Source organism: Rhipicephalus sanguineus, chromosome 7 (genome assembly GCF_013339695.2).
Source record: "Rhipicephalus sanguineus isolate Rsan-2018 chromosome 7, BIME_Rsan_1.4, whole genome shotgun sequence".
Lineage (NCBI taxonomy): Eukaryota > Metazoa > Arthropoda > Arachnida > Ixodida > Ixodidae > Rhipicephalus > Rhipicephalus sanguineus.
The window spans coordinates 70,402,341-70,425,301 of record NC_051182.1 but is presented as its reverse complement, the minus strand read 5'-3'; the positions used below and the strand labels follow the sequence as shown (position 1 = coordinate 70,425,301).

At 46.4% G+C, this 22,961-nt stretch overlaps 1 protein-coding gene across 3 annotated transcripts in view; it reads right to left on the bottom strand.

Moving 5' to 3' along the window:
• Positions 1–1,962: 1,962 nt before the first annotated feature.
• Positions 1,963–22,961, bottom strand: part of LOC119399525 (uncharacterized) — a 37,885-nt gene continuing 16,886 nt past the window's right edge. For 2 of the 3 annotated variants that reach the window (XM_037666338.2, XM_037666337.2), the window contains exon 4: positions 20,028–20,660. In XM_037666338.2, coding sequence (XP_037522266.1) covers positions 20,469–20,660 — 192 coding nt within the window. In that variant the 3' untranslated portion in view covers positions 20,028–20,468. Of the gene's footprint in view, positions 1,978–20,027; positions 20,661–22,961 lie in introns of those variants that run through there. The other variant, XR_007416875.1, reaches the window with a different exon arrangement.

Sequence of the window (22,961 nt, the reverse complement as noted above, 5' to 3'; positions counted from 1 at the left end):
CGTGACCGATAGCGCTACCTTTGGTGCATCGCGGCGTTCGACAATCACGGCAGATATGCCCTTTCATTCGACAGCGCAGACAGCTTCGTGATCTGCCTGGCACCTAAAACTTCTACTCCTTGAAACTTAAGAGATCCGGCAACTCGTCCGTGTAGATGCCCTCACGAAGGGTCATACGAGTGACACGGGTTGTTGCGACTCGACCTGTTCAAATCCTGGTACGAAACACCGCAGCTGAATGGGCAACTAAAGCCTAGAGATGGGCTAATAAAAGCCAGAGCTGGGCAAAGATACTTTGAAATTGTATCGCGATACGATACAAGATACTCAGACAAGAAGTATTTGAGGTACAGATGCAAGATACTACTGCAATAAATGTATCCGATACGATACTTGCCTATTGTACCTTAAGATGCTTCCATACATTCGCAAATTTGATATTATCCACATGATGTAGCAGCAAACGCCAATGCACAAGAATGTCTGCTTGAAATTTCTTAACTGTGACCAGTTTTATTTCATTTGAATGAAATGTCCGTTAGCATCTCAAATTTTTTCTTTCTTGCTCAAAGTACATTAGTTCAATTCCGAAAGAACTAACCAGGGTTTTTTTATAAGCTGCTTAAGGGGCACTAACACAAAATTTCGAAGGCGAGATAATGAGTGAAATAGATGTATGTGGAGCCATACACAACGTCTACGAAATATCAAGGGCCAATATAGCCTAGAACATATTTAAAATCAATTTTAAAGTGCATGCCGCGCGACTGAGCGAGATGCGAGCACCTCGCGAAGCCGACATCAACGCGGCGGATATGTAAACAAACCTACGTCACGAGTTTGTGTTGGCTGGTTGCTGGTTGTGCCCTTGCGCTTGTGCGCTTGTGCTGCTTGTGCTACCTGCCATTTCTTCCTCCGTGCCTGCGGCTTTGCGTGTGCTGGTTGCGCTCCCTTCCGCTGTTCGCTCGTCGTGCCATTTGGCAGATGTTATGGCCCGCTCACGCTAGCGGCAAGCATGCCGCAACAGCGTGGTGCCGCAGAACATCGGCCGTCGCCGCACGCGCGAGAGCTGTCCAACGTGCACGGCAAGCTTCTCCGGCGAGGCATTCGCGCCTCCTAAAAACATGGCCGCACTACCAAAAGCGGTTGTCGTCCACTTCGAATCTATCAAGTGGCCGCCGTGCGCTCTGTAGCGTGGAAGCTCCGAACTAATGCTTCCATTTGCTTTAGATTCATGTCCTTAAGCTACGACAGCAATGTATTCGTCCCGATTCGGCGCCGTTTATGAGAGCCATAGTGAAATAATTGATGCTGTAGGGTTAACGAGTCGAAATGGGCGCTTCCGAATGCTCAGAGGACATAGATTACGCGTTTGTTAGTTGTTTCTAATCCTCCATAGCTGGCGCCACTTGACCTAGTGCCATCTTGGGGACACTTTATTTGGTTTTACGCGACGCCTTTTTTAATGCCGGACAGACTAAAACGCTCTATTGACTGCTCGAACCATGCCTGGCAACGACACGGACGACGTCCGCACTTCTAGCGTGAAAAACGCGGATCAGAAAGCGAGCAGCTCGAAGCGTCCCGCGTCAGACGAACCGGCGTAGCAGACGAACCGTAAGTGCGGCGCCCGCCGCACCCACTCTCGCGCGTAGCCTACGCCACAGTTTTGCGTGGTCACGTGGCCAGCTGTGGTTACCATGGAGGAAGGAAAAACTAAGGAGAGGCCCTATCGTATCCCAATGCATTGCGAAAAGTGTGGCGGAAGTGACGTCAGATTTATGGGGCAAACAAACCGGTATGGGGCAAACAAAACAGCAGACGCCCCTGCGGCGTGCTCTCCGCGGTGGTTCGCTTCTGCTCGGATTTGTAGTCCCGGTGTAAACTTAGCGCGTATTGTGCGGTTCGCACGCAGTAAAACGTTGCGAGCAGACGTTTACCAGGCTGTTCGTGCGTGGCAGGCCCGAGCGCTGCGTGCTGAAATTCTTCGTGGAGCGCTTTTGTGCAACAGTACAGAAAGTACCGGTACGTGCCGTAATCAAAAACATTCTGCCCCTGCCTCATCGTATTCGAACTCACCTAGCAGTGACTGACGCGTTCTACTGGGCATTAGGCCTTTCTATTCCTTTCTCGTAGCCCGATTTCCAGATCTATTGCCCGATTAGCGGTTCTTTGCTCGTGTACATGGAGTGAGCGCAGTAGCTATTCGGCGCAACGCCAACCTATAGTTGACGTAACTTCACGTCGAAAAGAGGGCACCGCTGTATTGTATACACGATCGTGCACGTAAAGTGCACACACAGTGCGCACACAGCACAAGCACGCAGCGAGCGCACACCGCACAATACATACATCACGTAGTCCGATAACGACAACAAAAGTTTATTGTCCTTTCGTTTCAACGACACAGCCTCTAAAACGTACGATGCCTTCAGCGCATGGTATGTACGGCGCGTCAGACGACAAAAACAAAATTTCACGTGTGTTCCGAGTTGACACAACGAGTAAAGAGCAACAGAGCGCACATCCGAGAGCTCCGCATGCAAATACCATAGTAATTAATGAAGCGAACGTATACGTACACATGGAAAGTGACAACCGGTACTGTCCGCAGTGCACGCGATTTGCAGAGGGTACATGCGCAACAGCTGGGCATTGCGTAGCTTTCCTAACGAACACACAGGAGCAGCACGCGTGAATCGACTACGCCGCTTGCACGGTGAAAAAAAAAAAAACAAACAAAAGAAGGCTGCAAAGTTTCGCGATGCGCGCATGCGCTTGCAAACGTCGCGACGGAAATCGCGAAATCTTTCGCTACTCCTTCGCTAGGAGGCGATGCGGGTGTTTGCGTTGTGGAGGCTTCACGAATGTGACGTCAGGGCCTCTCCTTAGTATTCCTTTCTCCATGGTGGTTACCCGTCCTCCGGAAGTAGTGCTAGTAGTGCTGCCTAGCTCGGTGCTCTTTGAAACCGAAACTGCGACTGGGCGCTCTAAAAACGTCTCTAAATAAATAACCGTCGCGCACTCGCGCAAACGAGGTTGGCAGCCGTGATAAGTGGATCATAAGCTATCTATTGCAACAAGAAAAGAACAAGGTGCAAAATTTTTGTGTCAGTGCTCCTTTAACAGGGCATCTCTTTAGACACTTCGCTAACAGCGCTTCTGGCTTGTCTTTTTGTAGTTGATGGGAGTCGCTGCTTAGCTTGCGGACCAGCTAGCGGGTTGCCATCTAATCCCAAGAACTTCAATAAGAAGCCTTCGCACGATGGTGCAAATACCGGCATGGAGTTTTACCTTGTCCGTAAACCACTGCTACGCAATACCGGATCACCGGACAGGTGTACAGCAGCAACAAAGCTGGTAGCGACATTTTCTTGTGACGCATAGTGTATTCGTAGGGGACATAAAACTGCAGTGGCTGTTCCTTTTCTACGTATCTGCTGATGTAAAACGCTCGTTATCGATATACTCACTAACGTGCAATTTTTGAACAAATATTCTTCAACAAAGGAACATATGCAACCAGGAAGACGTATTGTCATTAGGAAGGCGACAGTCATATTGTAGAGACGAAACTCTGTACTGAGCTAAGTTTTGCAAAGAAAACTAAGTAACTGAAAGTACAAGCAAAGCACGCTGCACGCTGATAGCGGCGATCACAGTCATCGGTCGTCGGTAATTTGATCATCGGCGGAATGCGTCCTTTTTCATACATCAGGGATCACATCTTCCAGCGTTATCACTGGCGCTCGCGCAAGCTCCCGAATAAACTAGAATACTCGCTTCCTGCGCGTACTTTTAATAGAACAATTGGGCGAAATCGCGAAGCTTGCGAAACATTGTGGCGCAGCTTAAGCCGAGTGGTGCTAGCAGTTATTTGCTAGCTAAACCCAATCACACCAAAATATAGAAATAAGAGCGCGTGGCAGTACAGTAGCACAAAGCGTCGCATGACACCGCCGCTATTCGCGATATTGCAACTTACAACTCCGATTGTCTGGCGATTAGCAATAGTGAAAAAATTGAGGGAGACCTGAAAAAGAAAAGAAAAAGTAAAATAGACATGGGGTTCTGTATCAAACATTCACAGTGAATAAGTATAGGGACCCGATACAGGCGGGACCCCTAATAGCTATGACAATTTAGGATGAAGCATCGTCTTACCTGTTAAGGTAAGACAAGAGAACTTTCATTACCTATGGAAAATTACCTGAAAATACTCGTTGGGACGCTCATGAAAAAAACGGAGCATGTTTCTCGAGTCCCCCCATCTAATACCTTTAAGATGGCTCCTAATAATTTCCATTACTGTAATGCAAACTCAATTTCACTATTTTATTAAGGGGTAAGCAGAATGTTTGGTACTTTATACACTCGAGACCCACCACGGTGGTCTAGTGGTTATGGTGCTCGATTGCTGACCCGAAGGTCACAGGATCGAATCCTGGCCGCCGCGGACGCATTTTCGATGGAGGCGAAAATGCTTGAGACCCGTGTATTTACCCCAGGTGGTCGAAATTTCCGGAGGCCTCCACTATACGGCATCTCTCATAATAATATCGCGGTTCTGGGACATTACATCTCAAACATTATTATATTACTGTATACTCAAGGCACGCCCACATAACTATATATTTGTTTTCAAAATCTTCTTGGCAGAACAGTAATCTCAAGTGAAGTATAAATGTGTAAACAGTAGTAGAAATAACGTAGACATTTCAAAGTAACAATAAAGCAGAGAGCTTATTTTGGCAGCACGTTACAAAAGATATATTGCAGCGACAACAACGGAAAAAACAATAGACCTAGGTAATGTATGGAATGCGAAAGACAGCTAAGAAAGCATTTGTGCTAAGCATCAAATTGTGATTTCAAAAATTCTTTCGAATAAAGATAGCAGAAAGAAAGAGATAAGGTACATCGAGATATCTTTTGTTAGGTGAAGGATTGTTCTAACAGATCGAGCATCGGTATCGGTGGAGCTATATAGTTCATCGAACCTTATTTGCATATAAGCCAATGTCATCGCATGTAAGGCAAACTTACACCCACGAAGTTCTTCAAATCGCTGGTTTGTGAAAGTAATGAGACGCAAAGCAACTCCGTTCTTACGTGCTTCAGATTTCATAACGAAGCACCATGCACGCAAGAGAATCTTCAATAACGACACGAAAGCGACATAAGAATTTGCGTGATAGACGCTGCACTCATTGAAGTACGTGGCACAGTACCGTGGCTAAGAGCAAGTGTCAATGGAACTGACACAACTAAAACAAAAAAAAAATCCAGAAAACAAAAGCTACATACGTGCGCTGGGTGTAGACGTTCGCGCGCTTGTATATGTGTCGAGACTGCGCGAGTGCTGCCACGGGACTCTGTTCCACCAATAGGGGCGCGCAGACCTCATCACCTGCCCTCACTAGAGGGCTCTGGCGGAAAGATAAAATAGGAGATTTTCCTAATTCAGTCTGGCCACACTGATTTTTTTGCCGTCCGCCATTAGTAGGGCGTCATTTCAGGCAGTTGCTTGGGCAGTGTCGGAGAGCCCACACTGCAGCGTCTCGCTTACTGTTTTGGTGGTGATGTCGTGGTCCAAAAGTCTCGCAGTTATTCCGGAGACTCTTACGGAAGAAAAAGTGGAAGCCTACAGCGCCTCAAAAAGGTTAGCGAAGCACAACGATGAACGAAGTCACAAGTTTGCTGTGGAAAGCTACGTCCAAACCGCCTCGATCGAAACGTCATGGCTTCATTAACTTCATCCCTTGTCCACCAAAGATTAAGCTGGCCTATCTGTAGGTATATAAAGCTGATCCAAGTTGTACTCAGCCTGGATACCGTTGGCAGAGAAATTAAAAACCTGTAGGCAAGATCCTTCTCGAAAAGTCCGAGGCGAAGCCTTACAAGTACTAAGAAAAGTTGCTCTCTGGCGGGCAGCAGGTGAGGCCTTCCTGCATTGGTACGGCAGTCAGCATAATTTCTTGACCATGCCTTAATATTTTCGCAGTTTTCTCCTGGGTCAAGGAACTCAAAAAGTTCCATGAAAGCTTTGTAGTCTGGAAGGCCTGTATAGAACATCATGTCATCAGGGCTATCCCGAAAGCACTCAACGGAAAACTTTCGGCTCGCGCGCTTCTCCAGCTGGCTACGCTCTTGTGCAGCAATGTCGAGCGCTCGCTCTGCTTTGTACAACGAACTTTTATTGAGCTCCACTTCTTCGGCTTTTTTCTTTACTTCCGACTCTAACGCACGGACACGCGCCGTCATATACGTCGAGTTGTTCGGTGAGGTCGGAAATCTTTAGCGAGCACGCACAACCACACACCACGCCATCGATGCTGCTCGTCACCGATGTAGGAGAGCAGATGTCTACGTCGCTCACATCCGCGCTAGTCGATCGCCCGCCTTCGGAAGGCACTGTAGCGCTGACGAGGTTAAGTGGTTCTCGATTTCTTGGCTTTTTTCTTGGTGGAGGCCTCGGAGCACTAAACGCGAAGATGCTGGGCACGGCGTCTTGCTTCAAGAAACGACGGTTTCCGGCGACGTTTGGCAAGTAGTTTGCTTCAGTAAAATGCCTTGAACAAACTTTTGTGAACTTCGTCACGGTGAAGAAAGGGCCTTCGTCACGCTTAATAGCTATAATCCACCTTTTCCTCCAGTCCGTATCCTTCGGAAAATAAAAAAAACGAGACCTGCAAGAAAAGGTAGGCATCAGCCGCGCACCGATTGTAAACAAAGCCGCGGGTAAGCGCGCTTCTGCTTACCTTCGACCCATCCTCGTCTCGAAATCCTCTTTGCGTGCACTGCGGTACACAGCAATGGGCTGGCATTGCGCTGATCCCGTTCTATCGGAAACGGCAACTATTTGCGCAAACAGGATCGCACGCGAGCGTTCAATCTGAAGCGCGCGCGCATGTACTCTGACTGCTCTGACGGCGCGCGACCTACTAATGGCGGCTGAGAAATGCTTCTCGTTGCTGCCGACAGGTGGCGCTGAATTAGGAAAATCTGAATTAGGAAAAAACGAAATAAGGAGGGAAAGGTTTTATGATAATTCAAGGGTAAGCGCTTTACTGTTTGAAGCAAGGTCGGGCTGCCTTAGAACGCGTAGTTATAAAGCGAGATTCAGTAACGAAGAAGAACAATGTACATGCTGCGGGGGAACTAAGGAAACGATGGAACATGTACTGATTGAATGTGGCGATATTCACCCAGGTATACGTGTGGGCACGAGTCTACATGAAGCCTTGGGTTTTAGGGACAACAATGGAAAGCTGAACACGTCCGCGATAGAAATAAGTAAGAGACGGTTACAGTATTGGTGGCAGAAAAGTAGAGATAAAGTACAAAAATAAATAAATGGGAAAAAAAAAGGTCATTCTGCCTTAAGAGGCAGAGTGATGGACCGTGAATTTATATTTTTTGGTATAATAACATAGATTTAATCAATGTAGATAAGGCGTTAGGACAATATGAAACAAGGAAGTTTTTTTTCTTCTTTCTCTTTTTTTTTCGCCTTCGAGCCTGGTGGCAGACATGTCACCGCCCCGTTATAAAGGGGACGCTCATAGCATCCATCCATCCATCCTCCTATTATGTCGCTACCCTTAGCTTTGTTCAGGTGGCTTAGTGACGCCAGTACCAGCTTGAAAAGCGGAGTTCAGTCAGCGATAATTGTTCCGCACGGTCGTGTTGCGATAGCAGTATCGTATAGCAGTATACATCATTGAATTTATGGGAAATACAGATACAGATACTCGTTTTGCGAGACGTATCGCGATACAGGTACAAGATGCCCAAAGAGTATCTAAGATAGTACCTGAGATACATGTATCTTCGATACTGCCCAGCACTGAATTAAAAGCTACGTACCTTCATTCTAAACCAGTTGAGACTATATAAAAATAAATTTTTAAAAAAACCTTATGTTCCTGTCGTTAAAGCGCCTGAGCCTACATGAGAACCAAGAGGAAAATAGAGATAAGTGATGCGCTGCATGGCTAAACCTGGCAACACTTGAGGAAATTTTTTTTTAATGCTCGCATTGACAAAACACGACTGCTAACATGTACAAAAGTGAAGACGAGAGAACTGAAATGTACACTTTTATTGCGATAGAAATTATATGGTCACTATAGAGGGTTTTTTGCCGTCGCCGTCATTTTCCGTATAACGTCCAAAGTGATAGCATCGCCCCTCACATCGTGTGCTCTACGTGCGAGTAAAAGCATGTAAGCGCTGGGACCGAACGCGGCTGAAGCAGAGATGAAACGAGCCGGCCATCTCCGTCGACCGTAGGGCGCATGCGATAATATGAACGGCGTGCGAAGTCTGCCGTCGATTGCTCCTCAAGCAGAGAAGGTCCATTCGATTCACCCTGCACTATCTGAACTGGTTCATGGTGGTGACGTCAGAGTGCCGTCGTCGTGCAGGGAACGTTTCAGAAAGTGCAGCAGCAACGAGATGCCGAAACGACTACGAGAGTGCAGATGTCGTGCAAGCCCTCTGCTACGGTCGGCAGTCTCGCGAATTGTGGAGGTTGTGATTCGTAAAAGTGGCCGCCGCTTACGCTGCCTGGCATTTCAAACTACCGGAAAATATTCACTGAAGTATTCGTTGGGCGCCGTTAAAATAGCCACGAATGCAGTCGGCTGCGTCGTCTGCTGCGGTTACAGCCATCTTGTGCTGCACGGACTCGGCACTACCTCACGAGTAAGTGCAGGGAATTCGTGAACTGGTCTTGTACGACGGCTGCACTTTTTCGAAACGAATACCGCGGTGCTGACGCCGCCATGTTGAACTCGTGGAACGAATGCCGGAGTGCAGCGCCACCGTGAACGGTTCACGAAGTGCAGGTGAAACGAATGGACCTAGAGTAAACGCCTCGCCCGTCTTTCGTCGGGCGAAGGAGCATGAAGGGAGTCGAGGGGAGGGGGGGTTGGGAGGGGTCGGCTGCGTCGCTCGAGCAGCAACTGCGAACTTTGATCGTAAGGGCGCGGGCGCTAGCGCTGGTGCGCGCGCTATCTCGGCAGACAACAGCAAAAGGCCCGCAAACGGCGCCAATTATTTCGCGCTGAGACGACAGACAGCCCGAAAACAGCTGCGCACCCTCAAGCGGCCGTACTCCTTACACCAACGTTTTGAGGAGTTACGCGAGATCGGATCCAAAATAGTTAGCTGCTAGCCTTACCATTACAATTTCTTGAAGAATAGTGCTGATAATTCAATTGACAACATATAAAATCGAAATTAATTTTATATGTTGTCAATTGAATTATATGCTCTATTCGTTCCGGAAGGGATATGCGGCGACAACAATACCACCCACGTGCGTTTACGGGTTGTTCGACAGGCTGACCGGCGAAAGGTCCACGCCTGATCGACTGCGGGCCAGGGGCATCGGACGGAAGGCGACGTCAAAACAAATACTCGCTTTAACAAAATCAAATCACGCGCCCCGAAATCAGTTATCACAAACAAAGGAATGCTCAAACTAAACACAAGCAAATCACACTCTGCCGCAACGCAAGAAAAGAACACAACATCGCTATTCACTCTCAAACAACATATTACGTGACAAATACGTGAAATAACAATTACGTGACACACACACGAAATCATCGCTGGAAGTTGGAACACTACACTAAGTGAAGAAAATATGGGACGCAAATAAAGCATGAAAGTCCCGACCGAAGTTTTGAGACCTGTTGAAGAGATGAGCCAATTGATTGCCTTTCCAACGTGGGCTTCCCTGAAAAAGCATTGCCTGACATTGCATAAACTGAGAAGATGGCAGAACGCAGAGGCGGCGCAGGCAGCGAGCTCGCATGTATCAACGTGAAAGTTTACGCGCCGTAAATCTTCTTGTGCAACAGACTTGTGCAAACTTTCTTGTGCCGTAAAAATTTCACGTCCATGTATGATGTGGTGAACCGTATTGGTGTTCCTATACAGACAATCTTACTTCACTCTGTGTTTCTGCACTGTTTTGATGTGTAAAAGTTTTCAATAAATGATCAAAAGAGTTTCCTGAATTTTGTACTTGTGTCTGTCGACTTTACACTGCTGTGCAAGACGGGGCTTCCCTCCTAGTACAAAAATGTGGCATCGCGAAAAATCAAGGCTAAAATATACTCCTCGGCCAACCTGGGTCCCACGTGGCTTACAGCTGGCCGTATACGCGAATAAGCACCGGGCCACGCGTGGACCCACAGTGGCTGGCAACCAGGGGCGTAGCGAAGGGGGGGGGGGGTTTGGGGGGTTCAAACACAAGCAAATTTTCGGGGGGGGGGGTTCAACCCCCCCCCCCCCCGAAAATTTTCAATTTTGCTTGCGTATATATACACGCACACATACAAACGCACGCACGAACATACAAAAGTATGGTTGAACCCCCCCCCCCCCCCCCCCGAAAAAAATTTCTGGCTACGCCCCTGATGGCAACTGGCCATTCACTCACATATCACCGGCCCTAGCTTGATACTATGGTGGCTGGCACCTGGCGATGTGCTAATTTTCACAGGGCCAAACGTGGCCCTGGAGTGGCTGGCGTTGGCCATTTAAATCGGCCCTAAGACGGTGGCCATAACATCGGCCAACGTGAGGCGAGTGTCAAACCCCAAATGTGGGCCGACGTCGGCAGGTGACCTATGGCCGAGGTTGGCCAGTGACCTTGGGCCTACGTTGTACCGAGCACTTTTGTACCATTGGGCTGTTGTGATGCAGAACTATCGATGGTACTATCGATAGCTGAGTCACTATCGAACTATCGATGGTAAAAAAATGCTATCGATAGCGCTATCGATAGTAATATCGACGGTACTATCGATAGTACAAGGTCAGCAGCGCTAACTTAATGCAGGTTCCCCGCGCGCGTGGTACATAGTACTGGAGCTGGAGGAGTAGGCTGAAGGGCAAGTTGACATGCTTGTGTTCTTCACCAGAGTGCTTTGCTGACACGTGATCATAAAGTCACACGTACTGTATAATAAAGTCAAACTGTTCAGCTGTAGCTGAAAGGAAGCCGTTACATGTGATGGAACTGCGCGGCTTCAAATTTATATTGCATTTTATGATTTTAAAATAAAGAAGATACCGACAACTAAGTTTAATTGTCAATTGTAAGGTATAAATGGTTGCTTTTGGATATGAATTTATTGATGGACACTTTCCACCATTTTCACGGCGGAAATAATTCATTTCCCTCGCCAAAAATGGCTCATAAATTAATCGAAACAGTAGGCTATCGAAAATATTTTGGCAATATGCATGGCCGGCCAGCATCAGCATCATTATTGTCACGTGGTTGCGACGGTGAAGAATGGCGCACATACGGAGCTCTTTATCTGTGCGAAATTGTGCCCAGAAAGTCAAAACTAAAAATCCAAGCGATAAACGCTGCGCACTAATAGCGGCGAGGACAGTCGTCGGCCATCGAGTAATCTGATTATCGGTGGAATGGGTCGTCTTCTATACATCGAACCTTCCAGCGTTATCACTGGTGCTCGCGGAGCTCTGAATAAGCTTGACTATTCGCGTCCGACGCGTAATCTTAACAGAATAATCTCAAACAGTCGCGAAGCTTATCAAAACACTGCGGCAGGGTCTGCGTGAAACATTGCCAAGTCTTTGTGGGTGAAACCCGAATACATCAAAACAAAGCAATAAACACACGTGGCCAGGGGCGTAGCGAAGGGGGGGGGGGTGGGGGGGTTCAATCCCCCCCCCCGAAAATTTTCAATTTTGCTTGCGTAAATATACACGCACACATACAAACGCACGCACGAACATACAAAAGTATGGTTGAACCCCCCCCCCCCCCCCCGAAAAAAATTTCTGGCTACGCCCCTGCACGTGGCAGTAATATCACTGTAGTAATATTAACGATGGTACTGCCGATTGCACTATCGATAGTTTGTTTACAATATCGGTAGTTAAAAAACCAAAACTATCGATGCTATCGATAGTCAATTCACCGATAGTTCTGCATCACTATAGCCTGTGTACCACAATTTTGCACCACTGAATGCTCTAAGCACAAGTCACAGACAAACATATATGTAAAAAAAAATACCTACCTGCTTGAAACTAAGCAAATATCATAAGCAAGTGGAGCCAGTGCAAATTCCGGCATGCCACATGCACCGCCTGCCGATCTCACCCGTGGGCAAGCCACAAAATGCGAGGACTTAGTTGTGCATGAACTTTATTTTACAACTACAACAGAACCGTTTGTGTATTCACAACACAAGTGGCACTGTACACATCGTCAATAAATAGTGTTCTAAAGAGAACAAAAGAAACCAGGCCGTCTTTAAGTGTCACCTAGTTTAGTAATCAGTATTCTTGCTATGTACACTCGCCTTGCTTCAAAAGATGGCAAGGCAGCATAAAATGCAACTTTGGAATGTGGCGAGGAGAGGCATCTGCAATCAGCACTGCATAACCCGGACACATCCAACAACAGAATGGGTGTGCAATGAGCCATGTCCATGAAAACGCAAGCCACTAGACAAGTGTTCACTTGAAACATCTTGCATATAAGGCTTTCTCAGACAAGGTCATTGTCCCAAGGTAACAAAGCAATAAGCGTTCCATCTTTCACGTACACGAAGGTGTGTATATAATGTGACGGCAGGTGTTTTCTCGGCTTGCATCAGAGCAACTCTGCCATGCCGAAGCGCTACCTTTAGCCATTACAGCACATCGGTGAAAAACCTAGCATGGGCACATCGTTCTTTCTTGTACAGTCCACACGACAGCCATGGTGGTTCGTGAGCAGAGTATCACAGGAATGTGGTCTCGCAGTGCAGAACTGTGTAGAGTCAGAGGGCTGTATTGCTCTTCGAGCTACAGCTTGTTGCTAAGTGCTAAACATGAGCCATGAATCGAAGCACGACTGCATGCGCAAACCATGTAAAAAGCACGGCAGGCGTGCGTTCGCATGAGCATGTGCCACAGCTGTGCTCATGCACAGAGGTGTGTCAGTGAATCAAGACAATGCCATAGACTTCTGGCTTCAAGTGTCGCCAGTCGGTTACCGTACACGTTGATTTAAATCTATCCGAACAATATGCACTAAAAGGGCGACTGTATATCAGTTACCTTTCTCAACTTCTGCTTATGAATAGATACTCAGTGTTGTGTCTGTGCACAACTGCAGCACAAAGGACACAGTCGTTTCATTCAAACGGACATGAAGAGAAACATTGGTAGATTGAACCTCGAAGGTATGGAGCACAGAGCCTACCCTCTGCACTCCATACCATATGAAGTTCAACAAGGTTAATTGGGCAGGCTGTGTACATTTGTGCTGCTTGACGCATGCAATCAGTTCTGCAACACAGCAATCAGAAATGGCAATCTCAAATTGCACAAGGAAATGACACAGCAGCACCACTTTTCAGACATACAAGAACCGCAGGCTCCTGGATTAGAGCCATTACTTCAGGCTCACAAGCTTCCCTTTAAAGGGGCCCTGCAACACTTTTCCAAGTAATCGTCGAATGGCTTCACTAAAAGAGCTTATTGCCTCACTAATTGACTGCAGCTAAACTTTTTAGAATCAGTCAAGTACGAGCAGAGTTACAGGGATTTGTCACATGGTTCAAGCCCTTCCTCTCTCCTTTCATACCAGCGAGTGGGCTGAAAGCTACACAGGGAGGGGGGTGACAAGGGAGGCAAGAAGACACGTCCCTTCGTCAGCACACATCATGTCCTTGAGGACTTTTTCTTTTTTTTTTTAGAACATGCAGTGTGATAGCGAGAGCACGCGCGGGTACGTAGCGGCCACAGTAACTATGCAGCTCATGATGCTCAAATCAGCCAACGGCCATGGGTTTATGTCACAGTCATTTGGTTTTTTAGAATCATCTGTCCAGAGAATAGTGAACGATTTCTAGCCGATTTTGAGAATTGTGAATTCCAGGCTGCATGCTGTGCTATGGTGTTTGGTTCGCGTGTCCTTGGGAGCCTCGACTACTGATGGGCAGTGTTTTCTGCCCATCAAAAGTGTTGCAGGGCCCCTTTAAAGAAAAGCAGTCAAAGTTAGAAATGCTTGCATGTGAGCAAAGGACATCCACAACCAGTCTAGCACGTTGCTACCCCAGGTGCAACTTGCATGCTATATTAAAAAAAAAAACCACTAACGAAACCATGCTTCCAGCACAAAACAATGTCCATGTTTGCATGTTTCTGCACTAAATAGATTCAGACCTGGCAGGTGAGTCTATCATTTTATGGCAGTCTGCAAAACATTCGAGAAGACTTGTTGGTGGGCTAGTCGATGTCTTTGCACTGTATTATGACGACCAACATATAAGAGTTCGCAATTTCAATTTGTATACCTGAAATGGATGTAACCACAAAATCTTTTTAAAGTGTTCAAGCTCCTCGGAAGCACCGTGCCCAATTTTTTTTCCTCATGTCAGAAATGGTGACATGCTGATGGGTTTTTGTGAGGTGGCCCCACACGACGTCCAAAATTTCTCCCATGTATTCACGGTATCAGTTTAGGTACGACGCGAAATTGTGACAACAGGCTGGAAAAGTACAACGGCAACCATGGCCACAGTGGTCAGACCTACTGTTGACAAATGCAGAACACCAATCAACCTAGCATGCCAGCTTGGACCTGTGGGCCAAACATAATTCTAAGGCACCGGCTTGCGCAGACTTGAACGCTAGTAAATAGGAAGGTGTTGCTGCCGTTTCTTTTTTAAACAAAACTGAATGACCCACTGCGACTGTTTACTGGCATTGTTGGTGTGTTGGACAGTGCTATTGTCACGACTTTGTAGTGCCGTCACTGTTCTCTTTCACTCTTTCATATCATTTATAATGGCATCTCGCCTCGGCCTTGGCTGCTCACATGGCTAAATGCTTGCATGGCCAAGTATGATGGCTTTGGTGCACGGACCAATAGAGTGCCAAATCCCTTGAAGCCTTCAAGGTGCAGCTCATACACCATGCAATCAAGCAAAGAGTGTGAAACTATCACAGTTACTACACAAACGAAATCACATGAAGAGGAGTAAGCGAAGACGAGCCTGCCAAAAGATGCCACACCGATTACTCCAGTGCAATTAGAGCGAGGGGGGATAAGAAGACACGTGTGCACTCACAGCGTTGAAACACCAACAAAACAAAGGTCACGCCAGCTAGCTTGGGAGAATAAAAAATACAAGGTGAACTCCACTGCAAAGCACAATGTTGGGGAGGAGAAGACAATACCTGGCAGATGTTTCCGAATGCATTTTTAAAGACGATAGTCTTTCTTGGGGAACCTAAACGCAGAAATTTTGGTCTGTCTGTCTGTCTGTCTTTATGTTTGTCTGTCTGTCACCCGATTCAGCCACCCGGCCAAAGTTGAACCACTTGCTTACCGCCCACCCATCTTGAACTGGTACGGCTGTTCATACTTGTGAACGCTGTCGATCAAAAAGTAAGTATTACGCATATCTGAGGCGCAACGTCACCAGATATTTATTAGGTGGTGTGAATTCCCTTAATAGAAAATACATAGATACATCATTCTAAAGAACCTAGTTTCTTAAGCTGCGCTGAAAATGCCATGCTATGCGCGCCGACGAATGCCCTCTGCCACGGAGGAAGGAAACCCTCTGCACAAGCTCATGTTTCCCAACGTATTGTCAGATGGCGTCCATACCTCACGCAGCGCCTCCTCTATCGTCTTTAGACGGCATTTGCAGCGAAGCACGCAGATACGCGGGCAATTTTTTTTCCTTAGCTGCACTATACACACTGCAGACGTGGCTGTTTGAGAAAATTTAAGCATCTCTATTCTTCATAACTGCCACCTCAGAAAGCACACCTTTACACTGAATTCGATATCCTATAGTATTTTGCTCAAACATGTGTGACAAGAAAGTTGAGGCAAAATGACTACTTGTGTGCCTGAAACATTTGTACATACACTGATATTTTTGTAGCAAGCATCCATGCATGCTACATTTATCCAACCACTAGCCACGAGTACAGACGACGTGTGGGGCTTTGTCTTGGTGGGGTACATTGGCGTGATGGATTTAAATCCAACTGGTAATGAAGATACAGAAACAGACATTAACGAGTCCTTGCCTAGTGCAGAAATACTGCAGCTTAGCATAATGCAGAGGGCACCAATGCCTTCTTAATGGAGACTTCTGCAGTGTCTAAACACCACAGTATTTCACAACACTTATGCCCACAAACTTGACACGATCTAACAATGCTTCTAAAGTTTTGCCTTCTTTAAGGGATCTGTAGTGTTTTACCCTCAAAAGGTCTACCCTCCTCCGGAAGACTGCTGGTCTTGCGGAAAGGAAAGTGAAATTTCTGCAATCTCTCATAGTCCAAGTATTTAGTTCCCAGAAGCACTCTGCAAAAGCACGTGCAGCCAACGTTGCATTCGAATCTTTCAACGTTTACATGGCAAAGCTGCGAGGAAATGAACCTTTTTTGGTAAGAAATGCACCCTATTTAAACAGTAACACCAAAGGGGTAGCTGCTCAATAAATACGTTCACACTAGGGGTGTGCGAATAGTGAATTTTGGAACCAAATCGAATACGAATCGAATATTCCGAATCAAATACTAATCGAATACTCTTCGAATAGTAGGACAAGCATTTTGAAAAGTCTTAGAACTCAAGAAAGGGAAATTGACAACCACCCGTTTGTAGCACGAAGCCACAAAGAAATCCACACGGATTTCTCAAAGCTTCTTAGTTGCTGGCGGAAGGGTTCTTAATAGAGCTGTGCGAATAGCAAAACTTTGGGTGCGAAGCGAATTCGAATAATAAAGATTGAGTGCGAATCGAATCGAATAATTTCGAATAATTTTCGAATATTTCTCAAACATTTTTCGAATAATTCGAAGTGAAATTACAGAAAAAGTTGCAGAGAATCCCTAAGTATGTTCTTGTGAGATAGCAACATGAAAGTGTTTCTTTTCGCTAGGTTGATGAAGCGCTGGTGGGGTCATATTTCATAGTTGTCTTTCTTATCAAGAATGAGGCAGTGTAGAGGCCGAATTGTATTTACGTACACGATTTGGTGCAACCAAAGTGTTGCCGACAACACTTTACACGTGATAGGCAGAGATGCCATTTCCTCAGCCTCTCCTCCTCTTTCAACTTCTGTGGAAGGCCAACTGATGTGGCAGACAAGGGTGTGCTCCCTTCAAGTCCGGAGTTCCAAATCTGCCTCGTAGACGTCGATATATAAGAACATCTGAAATTTTGGATGCTAAAAAGCTTCGGCGTCCGATTTTTCGGACTTCCTGCCCAAATTTCAGGTCCAAAACAGCATTAATTGAGCCCCCAATTCTGCCACATCTTTCATCTCCATATTGGAACCAGCGTTTTCTTGAGTTGATACATTTGCGACCGTAGCGGAGCTTGAAAGGCAGCTTTGCCGCAATACGGGGGTGTGATGAGGTGAGGCATATTGAAAATCTAGGGTCCACTTCCAAACGGACGTTGACCGACTCTTGGCTAGGTTCGACCGTAACGGACCTTGAAAGGCAGCTTTGCCGTAATACGGGGGTGTGATGAGGTGAAGCATGCTGAAAATCTAGGGACCACTTCCAATCGGATGTTGACTGTCTCTTGGCTAAGTTCGACCGTAACGGACCTTGAAAGGCAGCTTTGCCGCAATACGGGGGTGTGATGAGGTGAAGCATATTAAAAATCTAGGGACCACTTCCAAACGGACGTTGACTGTCTCTTGGCCAAGTTCGACCGTAACGGAGTTTGAAAGGCAGCTTTGCCACACTACGAGAGTGTAATGAGGTGAAGCATATTGAAAATCTGAAGGGGTCACTTTCAACCGGACGTTGACTGCATTTGTCTATGGGAAGTTCGAATAGTTCGAATAGTAAAATTTCAGTGCGAATCGAATCGAATAGCAAACACTATTCGAAAAATATTCGAAATTTCGAATATTCGCACACCCCTAGTTCTTAAACCTTCCGCCACCTTGCTCCCGGGATTCTGCAGAACTACTTTGCTATAATAAGTCTTAAAACTCCACAAACATTTCATTTGAACCAAATATTCAAAAACTTTCACCACAGAACATTACGGTTACATTTAACCGACTCAAAATACCACAGCTATGAAAACTGAGGTGAGCTCGCATACAGCAACGACCAGGGCCTTCGAAATATTTTGCACCAGTAGGTTGAAATACAGTGGTAACTACAATAATCAAGTTGATAACCGGTCACCTGCATTTAAATAAAACTGAGACATAACGACTAAACAATTTTGAAGCGAACACAACGAATACAGCTAAAGATGTAATCAAACGGATAAACCTGTCATCACAACATGGGCCTCGGCACCGAAAGAGTGTAAACGGTGTTGAAAGCGGAAGAGCAATTTATGCAAACACAACACTTGAGTCTTTTATTCATGAAGCTGAATGCAGTCGTAGTCACCACCTTCAGTTATTACTAGATGAAGACAGGAACTGTTTAATGTGACGCAGCTGCAGCACAGTGAAAACTGAGTATAAGTGGAGTTTTCAGAAAAATCGCCTTCATCTGGTAATAACTATAGTGCCAGTAGTCCTGTAAAAGCTTCAGCTGCATGCACATTGGCAATTTAGTGATTAAAAGAACAAAAATTAGCTTTAGCTGTTCTAAAGGCTTGTTCTTTTCGGGTTCTTCCATTGGTGCTGATTAGTCGAAAACTATTAGAAAAATATTCGTTATTTCGAATACATACTATTCGATTCTAGTACCGAATCGAATAGAATGCTATTCAATTCGTTATTCGAAATTTTCTAATATTCGCACACCCCTAGTTCACACCAAGCAGCAGCTTTTCTCACATCAACTGAACAGTCTGCACTTTCAACAATACAACCCTGCTTTTTTTTATCACCCTATGAAAAATTTAGGAGCTAAAGAATTCCCATTTCCTTAAGGTCTGCCCATGCTGTGGACCTAATTTGTTTAAATTTAGCTGGACTGATCTGCTTGTGTCAATAAATAATTTTATTCATTGGCAATGAATAGCTGGACTGACCTGTGACAATTTAGCTGGACTGACCTGTGTCAATGAATAATTTTATTCATGAATGCGACATCGCAACAAATGCTACAGAGTGGTTCTATCACAGAATTTACACACCCTGGCAACATGCACACACCATTGCAGGAGATAATTGCCTGTATGGCACTACGCAGGTGTGAAGGCTCATGAAAAGGATATTAGCAGGCAGGCAACACACTACTCAATTAAAAACAACTTCATTAGGAATAAAGGCCCTCATAACGCTATAACGAAACACTCATAATTGTTCCTCATAGATTGTGATACAAGGCTTAATTTAGGCATTCAAATCAAATGAGAATCTGTCAACTTTAATGCAAAACAAGTTGAGGACTCCCTTAACAGGAACACTGCCTTTGAATATACCGGTTGCCTCTGGCGAAGCACATGCACTACCAAATCAAAGAATTATAGCACACTCTGGCTTGAATGGGCAGTACAATTTTTTTAGTTGTGCTTTACGGTAATACACCATCACTGGCTTATAATGACACAGGCTGCAAAGATACTTTTTAAGAGGTGGAACCATTGCAATCCCTACATAACCGTCCAATGACCCCAGTAAACATGGTGCCATTAAGTTATGGACGCTGCAACTCTGGCACACATCTCTTCATGCATAAAGTCTCTGTAAATTCTGTAGCCACGGCACATTTCAAAACGTTTTCAGAATGCTTGGCTATACACGACGTTTGAGGACGACGAGGCGAAATTCCTTCAATGGAAATGCCGTTCCAAACTACGCGAGTCGTAAGCTTGCTCACGGAGCTTTCAAGTCGTGCAACGAACATACACGGTGACGTCGCTCACTCAAACCGAAATGACGGCGAGCAGCTTTTCGGCAAAAGCAGAGAACTAGTCACACATATCACACCCACAGTCACTAGCTTTGGCGCAGTCTTCTCAGACCTTTCTACTACCAGTGAAAGATGACTGAAATTGCTGTGCAGGCAGACATAACACCATGATGTGTATTACTAGCACTGTCCAATTTTTCGTTAATGAACACAGGCGATGCGATGAGGCAGGTCTGCCGTGTAGCTTGGATTCACTTGCAGCAGCGACGGGTGGGGGAAAAAGGAGAGAGAGTGAAAAAAAAGAAGGAAAAAAAAAATCACCCGAGAGCTGCGACGCAATTGCAGATGGGAAACACCCTTGGAATGAAGCAGCCAGTACAACTGCTCACGTCACGTTTACAAGAACGGCACAAATGGTTGCAGGGATGTGCAGAGGTGGCCGGCTTGCAGACGTCGAACGGGGCGTGCGCATCTTGCACTGCGACTCGTCCGCGATCACATCCTTACATAAACAGCGCTGCGTTGTCACGGTAAAACAGCTGCCGTCGGCAGCTCTAAAACCCTAAGCGTTCGTGGTCGTCCGTAGTCGTCCGCTGAAGGCACCGCCGAAGCGGTCACAGTTGGCTCGGTCCGGGACAGTGCTCTGGGAGTCGCTGATGGGAGGCGCCGAGCAATCGCTGCTGCCTCTGCATGTGCGCTTCGTAGAGGAGCCGGTTGATGGCTCCGTAGTGTGGGTTGTCGATGCCGTTGGCAACCATGGATGCCAGCTGGGCATGGTCGGGGCAGGAGCCACCCGAAGAGCTCGTCTGTCAAAGGAAAGTGGGCACATGTTTGGTATCATGGGACTGCAATGTCAAATGGGAGGCACAAAAAACAATTCTCACGCTAAGATTGCTTAAACAGCGCGGAAAGGACACAAAAAACAAGGGACTGATGAGCACTGGTGCTGCCAAGTAACTTTCATTGTAAGGAACATAAAAAAAAAAACATGGTTGATCCTTCCGTCATAGGAATCGGAATAACACAAAAGTAAAGCGTGCCCTTACAAAAGTAACTAAATGTTTACTGTACAGTGATACAAGAGAGTTTGCACAATGTATATTGATGTCTGGCAGCTATGGCACCGTTTAACGTGGATGCACCCACTTTGATGATTGGTGGTACATCTCCATCCCGACGACTAACGTCCATGTTAAATGATTAAACAAACCCTTGTGGTAGCTGTAGTAGTTAACGGTGAAAGCGTAATCAGAGAACGAGGTGTCATAGCCAGAAGAGCATCGCATATTGGACGCGAAACTTGGTCGCCATCCCGCGGCATCTTAAAATGTGATTGAAACCACGGCCAGACTAGAGGGGAACGCAAAGCGCGTCGTGCCGCCCCGGTAGCCCAGCCGCGATTTTTCTCGGGGCGAGCGCGTGAGCGGGGAACGCAGTGTTACAGCCAGGTGAGGCAGGCGCGCGTCGCAGAGCTATTTTTGGTTTGGATTAGCGTGATGCTATGAGCGAGGCCGACGCTTCTACGACGCTTGGGCTAAGATCGCCACCTCGCGGTGTGTTAAGGCATTGACAAAATTGAACTTCTATTGAAAACGCGCCAAATGGGACAGACGTGTAATGCGTTGCAGATGCTAATCGCGGAGGCTACAGTAAGGTCGAATTACTTTACCGCTCCCAGAGGGCAACACCACCCCGCCGACCGGGAGAGTGGTAGATATAAAAGGCGCATTTGTAAAGCCTCTAGAGTCTGTGACCGCGGCGCAGTGGATAGCGTGCCCGGCATCTGTTGTTGCGGACCGAGCGGTCGTGGGTTCGATGCCCGTTGACGGAACTTTTTTTCTTTGCCATCTGATCGTGTAAATTTTTTCGACGTCATTTCCGTGACGGAAATACGTCACTGAAGTCCTGGTGGACCCCGGCATAAAACACTTTTGTGTTAAAATTAAAGATATCGCACACGTGATGACACCAAAAGCCTCTGCGCGAAGCCAGGGACAAATGCCAATCGTCATCAGTCCCTTGTTTTTTGTGTCCTTTCCACTCTGTTTATGCAATCAAATACCAACTTTTCCGGTCACACACCTTGCCTCACGCTAAACTTCACGCAAACAATGAAGTGCTGGGCTGACGAGCTATTTCGACTTAGAGGGATCATACAGGAAAACCCTATCCTCGTTTGGACTCACGGCTGTAACAGTTATGCGGTGTAGCCACGTCTTTGGAACTCCCTCGTAGCATGTTCCAGATGAGTAACAGAGGTTGGAAAGATACACCATGACGTAAAATCATCCGTTTAATGCTTATTCGCCATGAACTGTTTAATATGAAGCAGGTCACAAAAGGGCAAAACTAGGGTCTACACGTAATGTTCCTGCAGTCGATACGGCCAGGCTACAGGCTTGCTACAAATGCCGCTGCATTTTGTAGCAAGCCTGGGATGACCTCATACCCTCGAGATTATGCTGCAGGAGCCCCATTCAGTTACTGGACCCTAGCAGCTGAATTCAAATTTCCCTAACCTCCTCACACCAACAGAGTCCAAGGGACAACACCTTTTCAAGCCAGTACTTAGTGTCAACCAGACCACCAATACTTTAAAAAGTACTCAGCTAAAGAGACTGCATGGGCACTTGCTAGCATCAGCACTAAAGACAAGTGGCACTTTGAGACCTCACAGTTTTTTAAAAGGTCCCCTTTCAAGATGGGGAAACCCCCGCAAGTAGCCAAACACCCGGCTGAGGGACAGCTCTAGAACAGTTAGAAAAAACTAGTGCGTTCCTAGCAGCACCAGAAGTCAATCCGAGTAAGTACACCATGCATACGAGGTGGGTGCTCTAACTCTAGGCTACTGCTGGATGGTAGACAACAAACTCCAGTGTATTTCTGACAATATTACGACATTGCTGTTTTTAAATGCTATTGACAGTCCTGTAACAGCTAGGGTGGTTCAATTTGCGTAGAGACCCGTCTAACTTTGAATAACCAAAAAGTATGTAAGAAACCAAAACCGGTGGCTGCTATGTGCAATGCCTACAATGATGTCCCATAATACCTTGACGCAGTGTCAACACATAGAAGCGTTTTTACTGGGGGATGAGTTGACACAC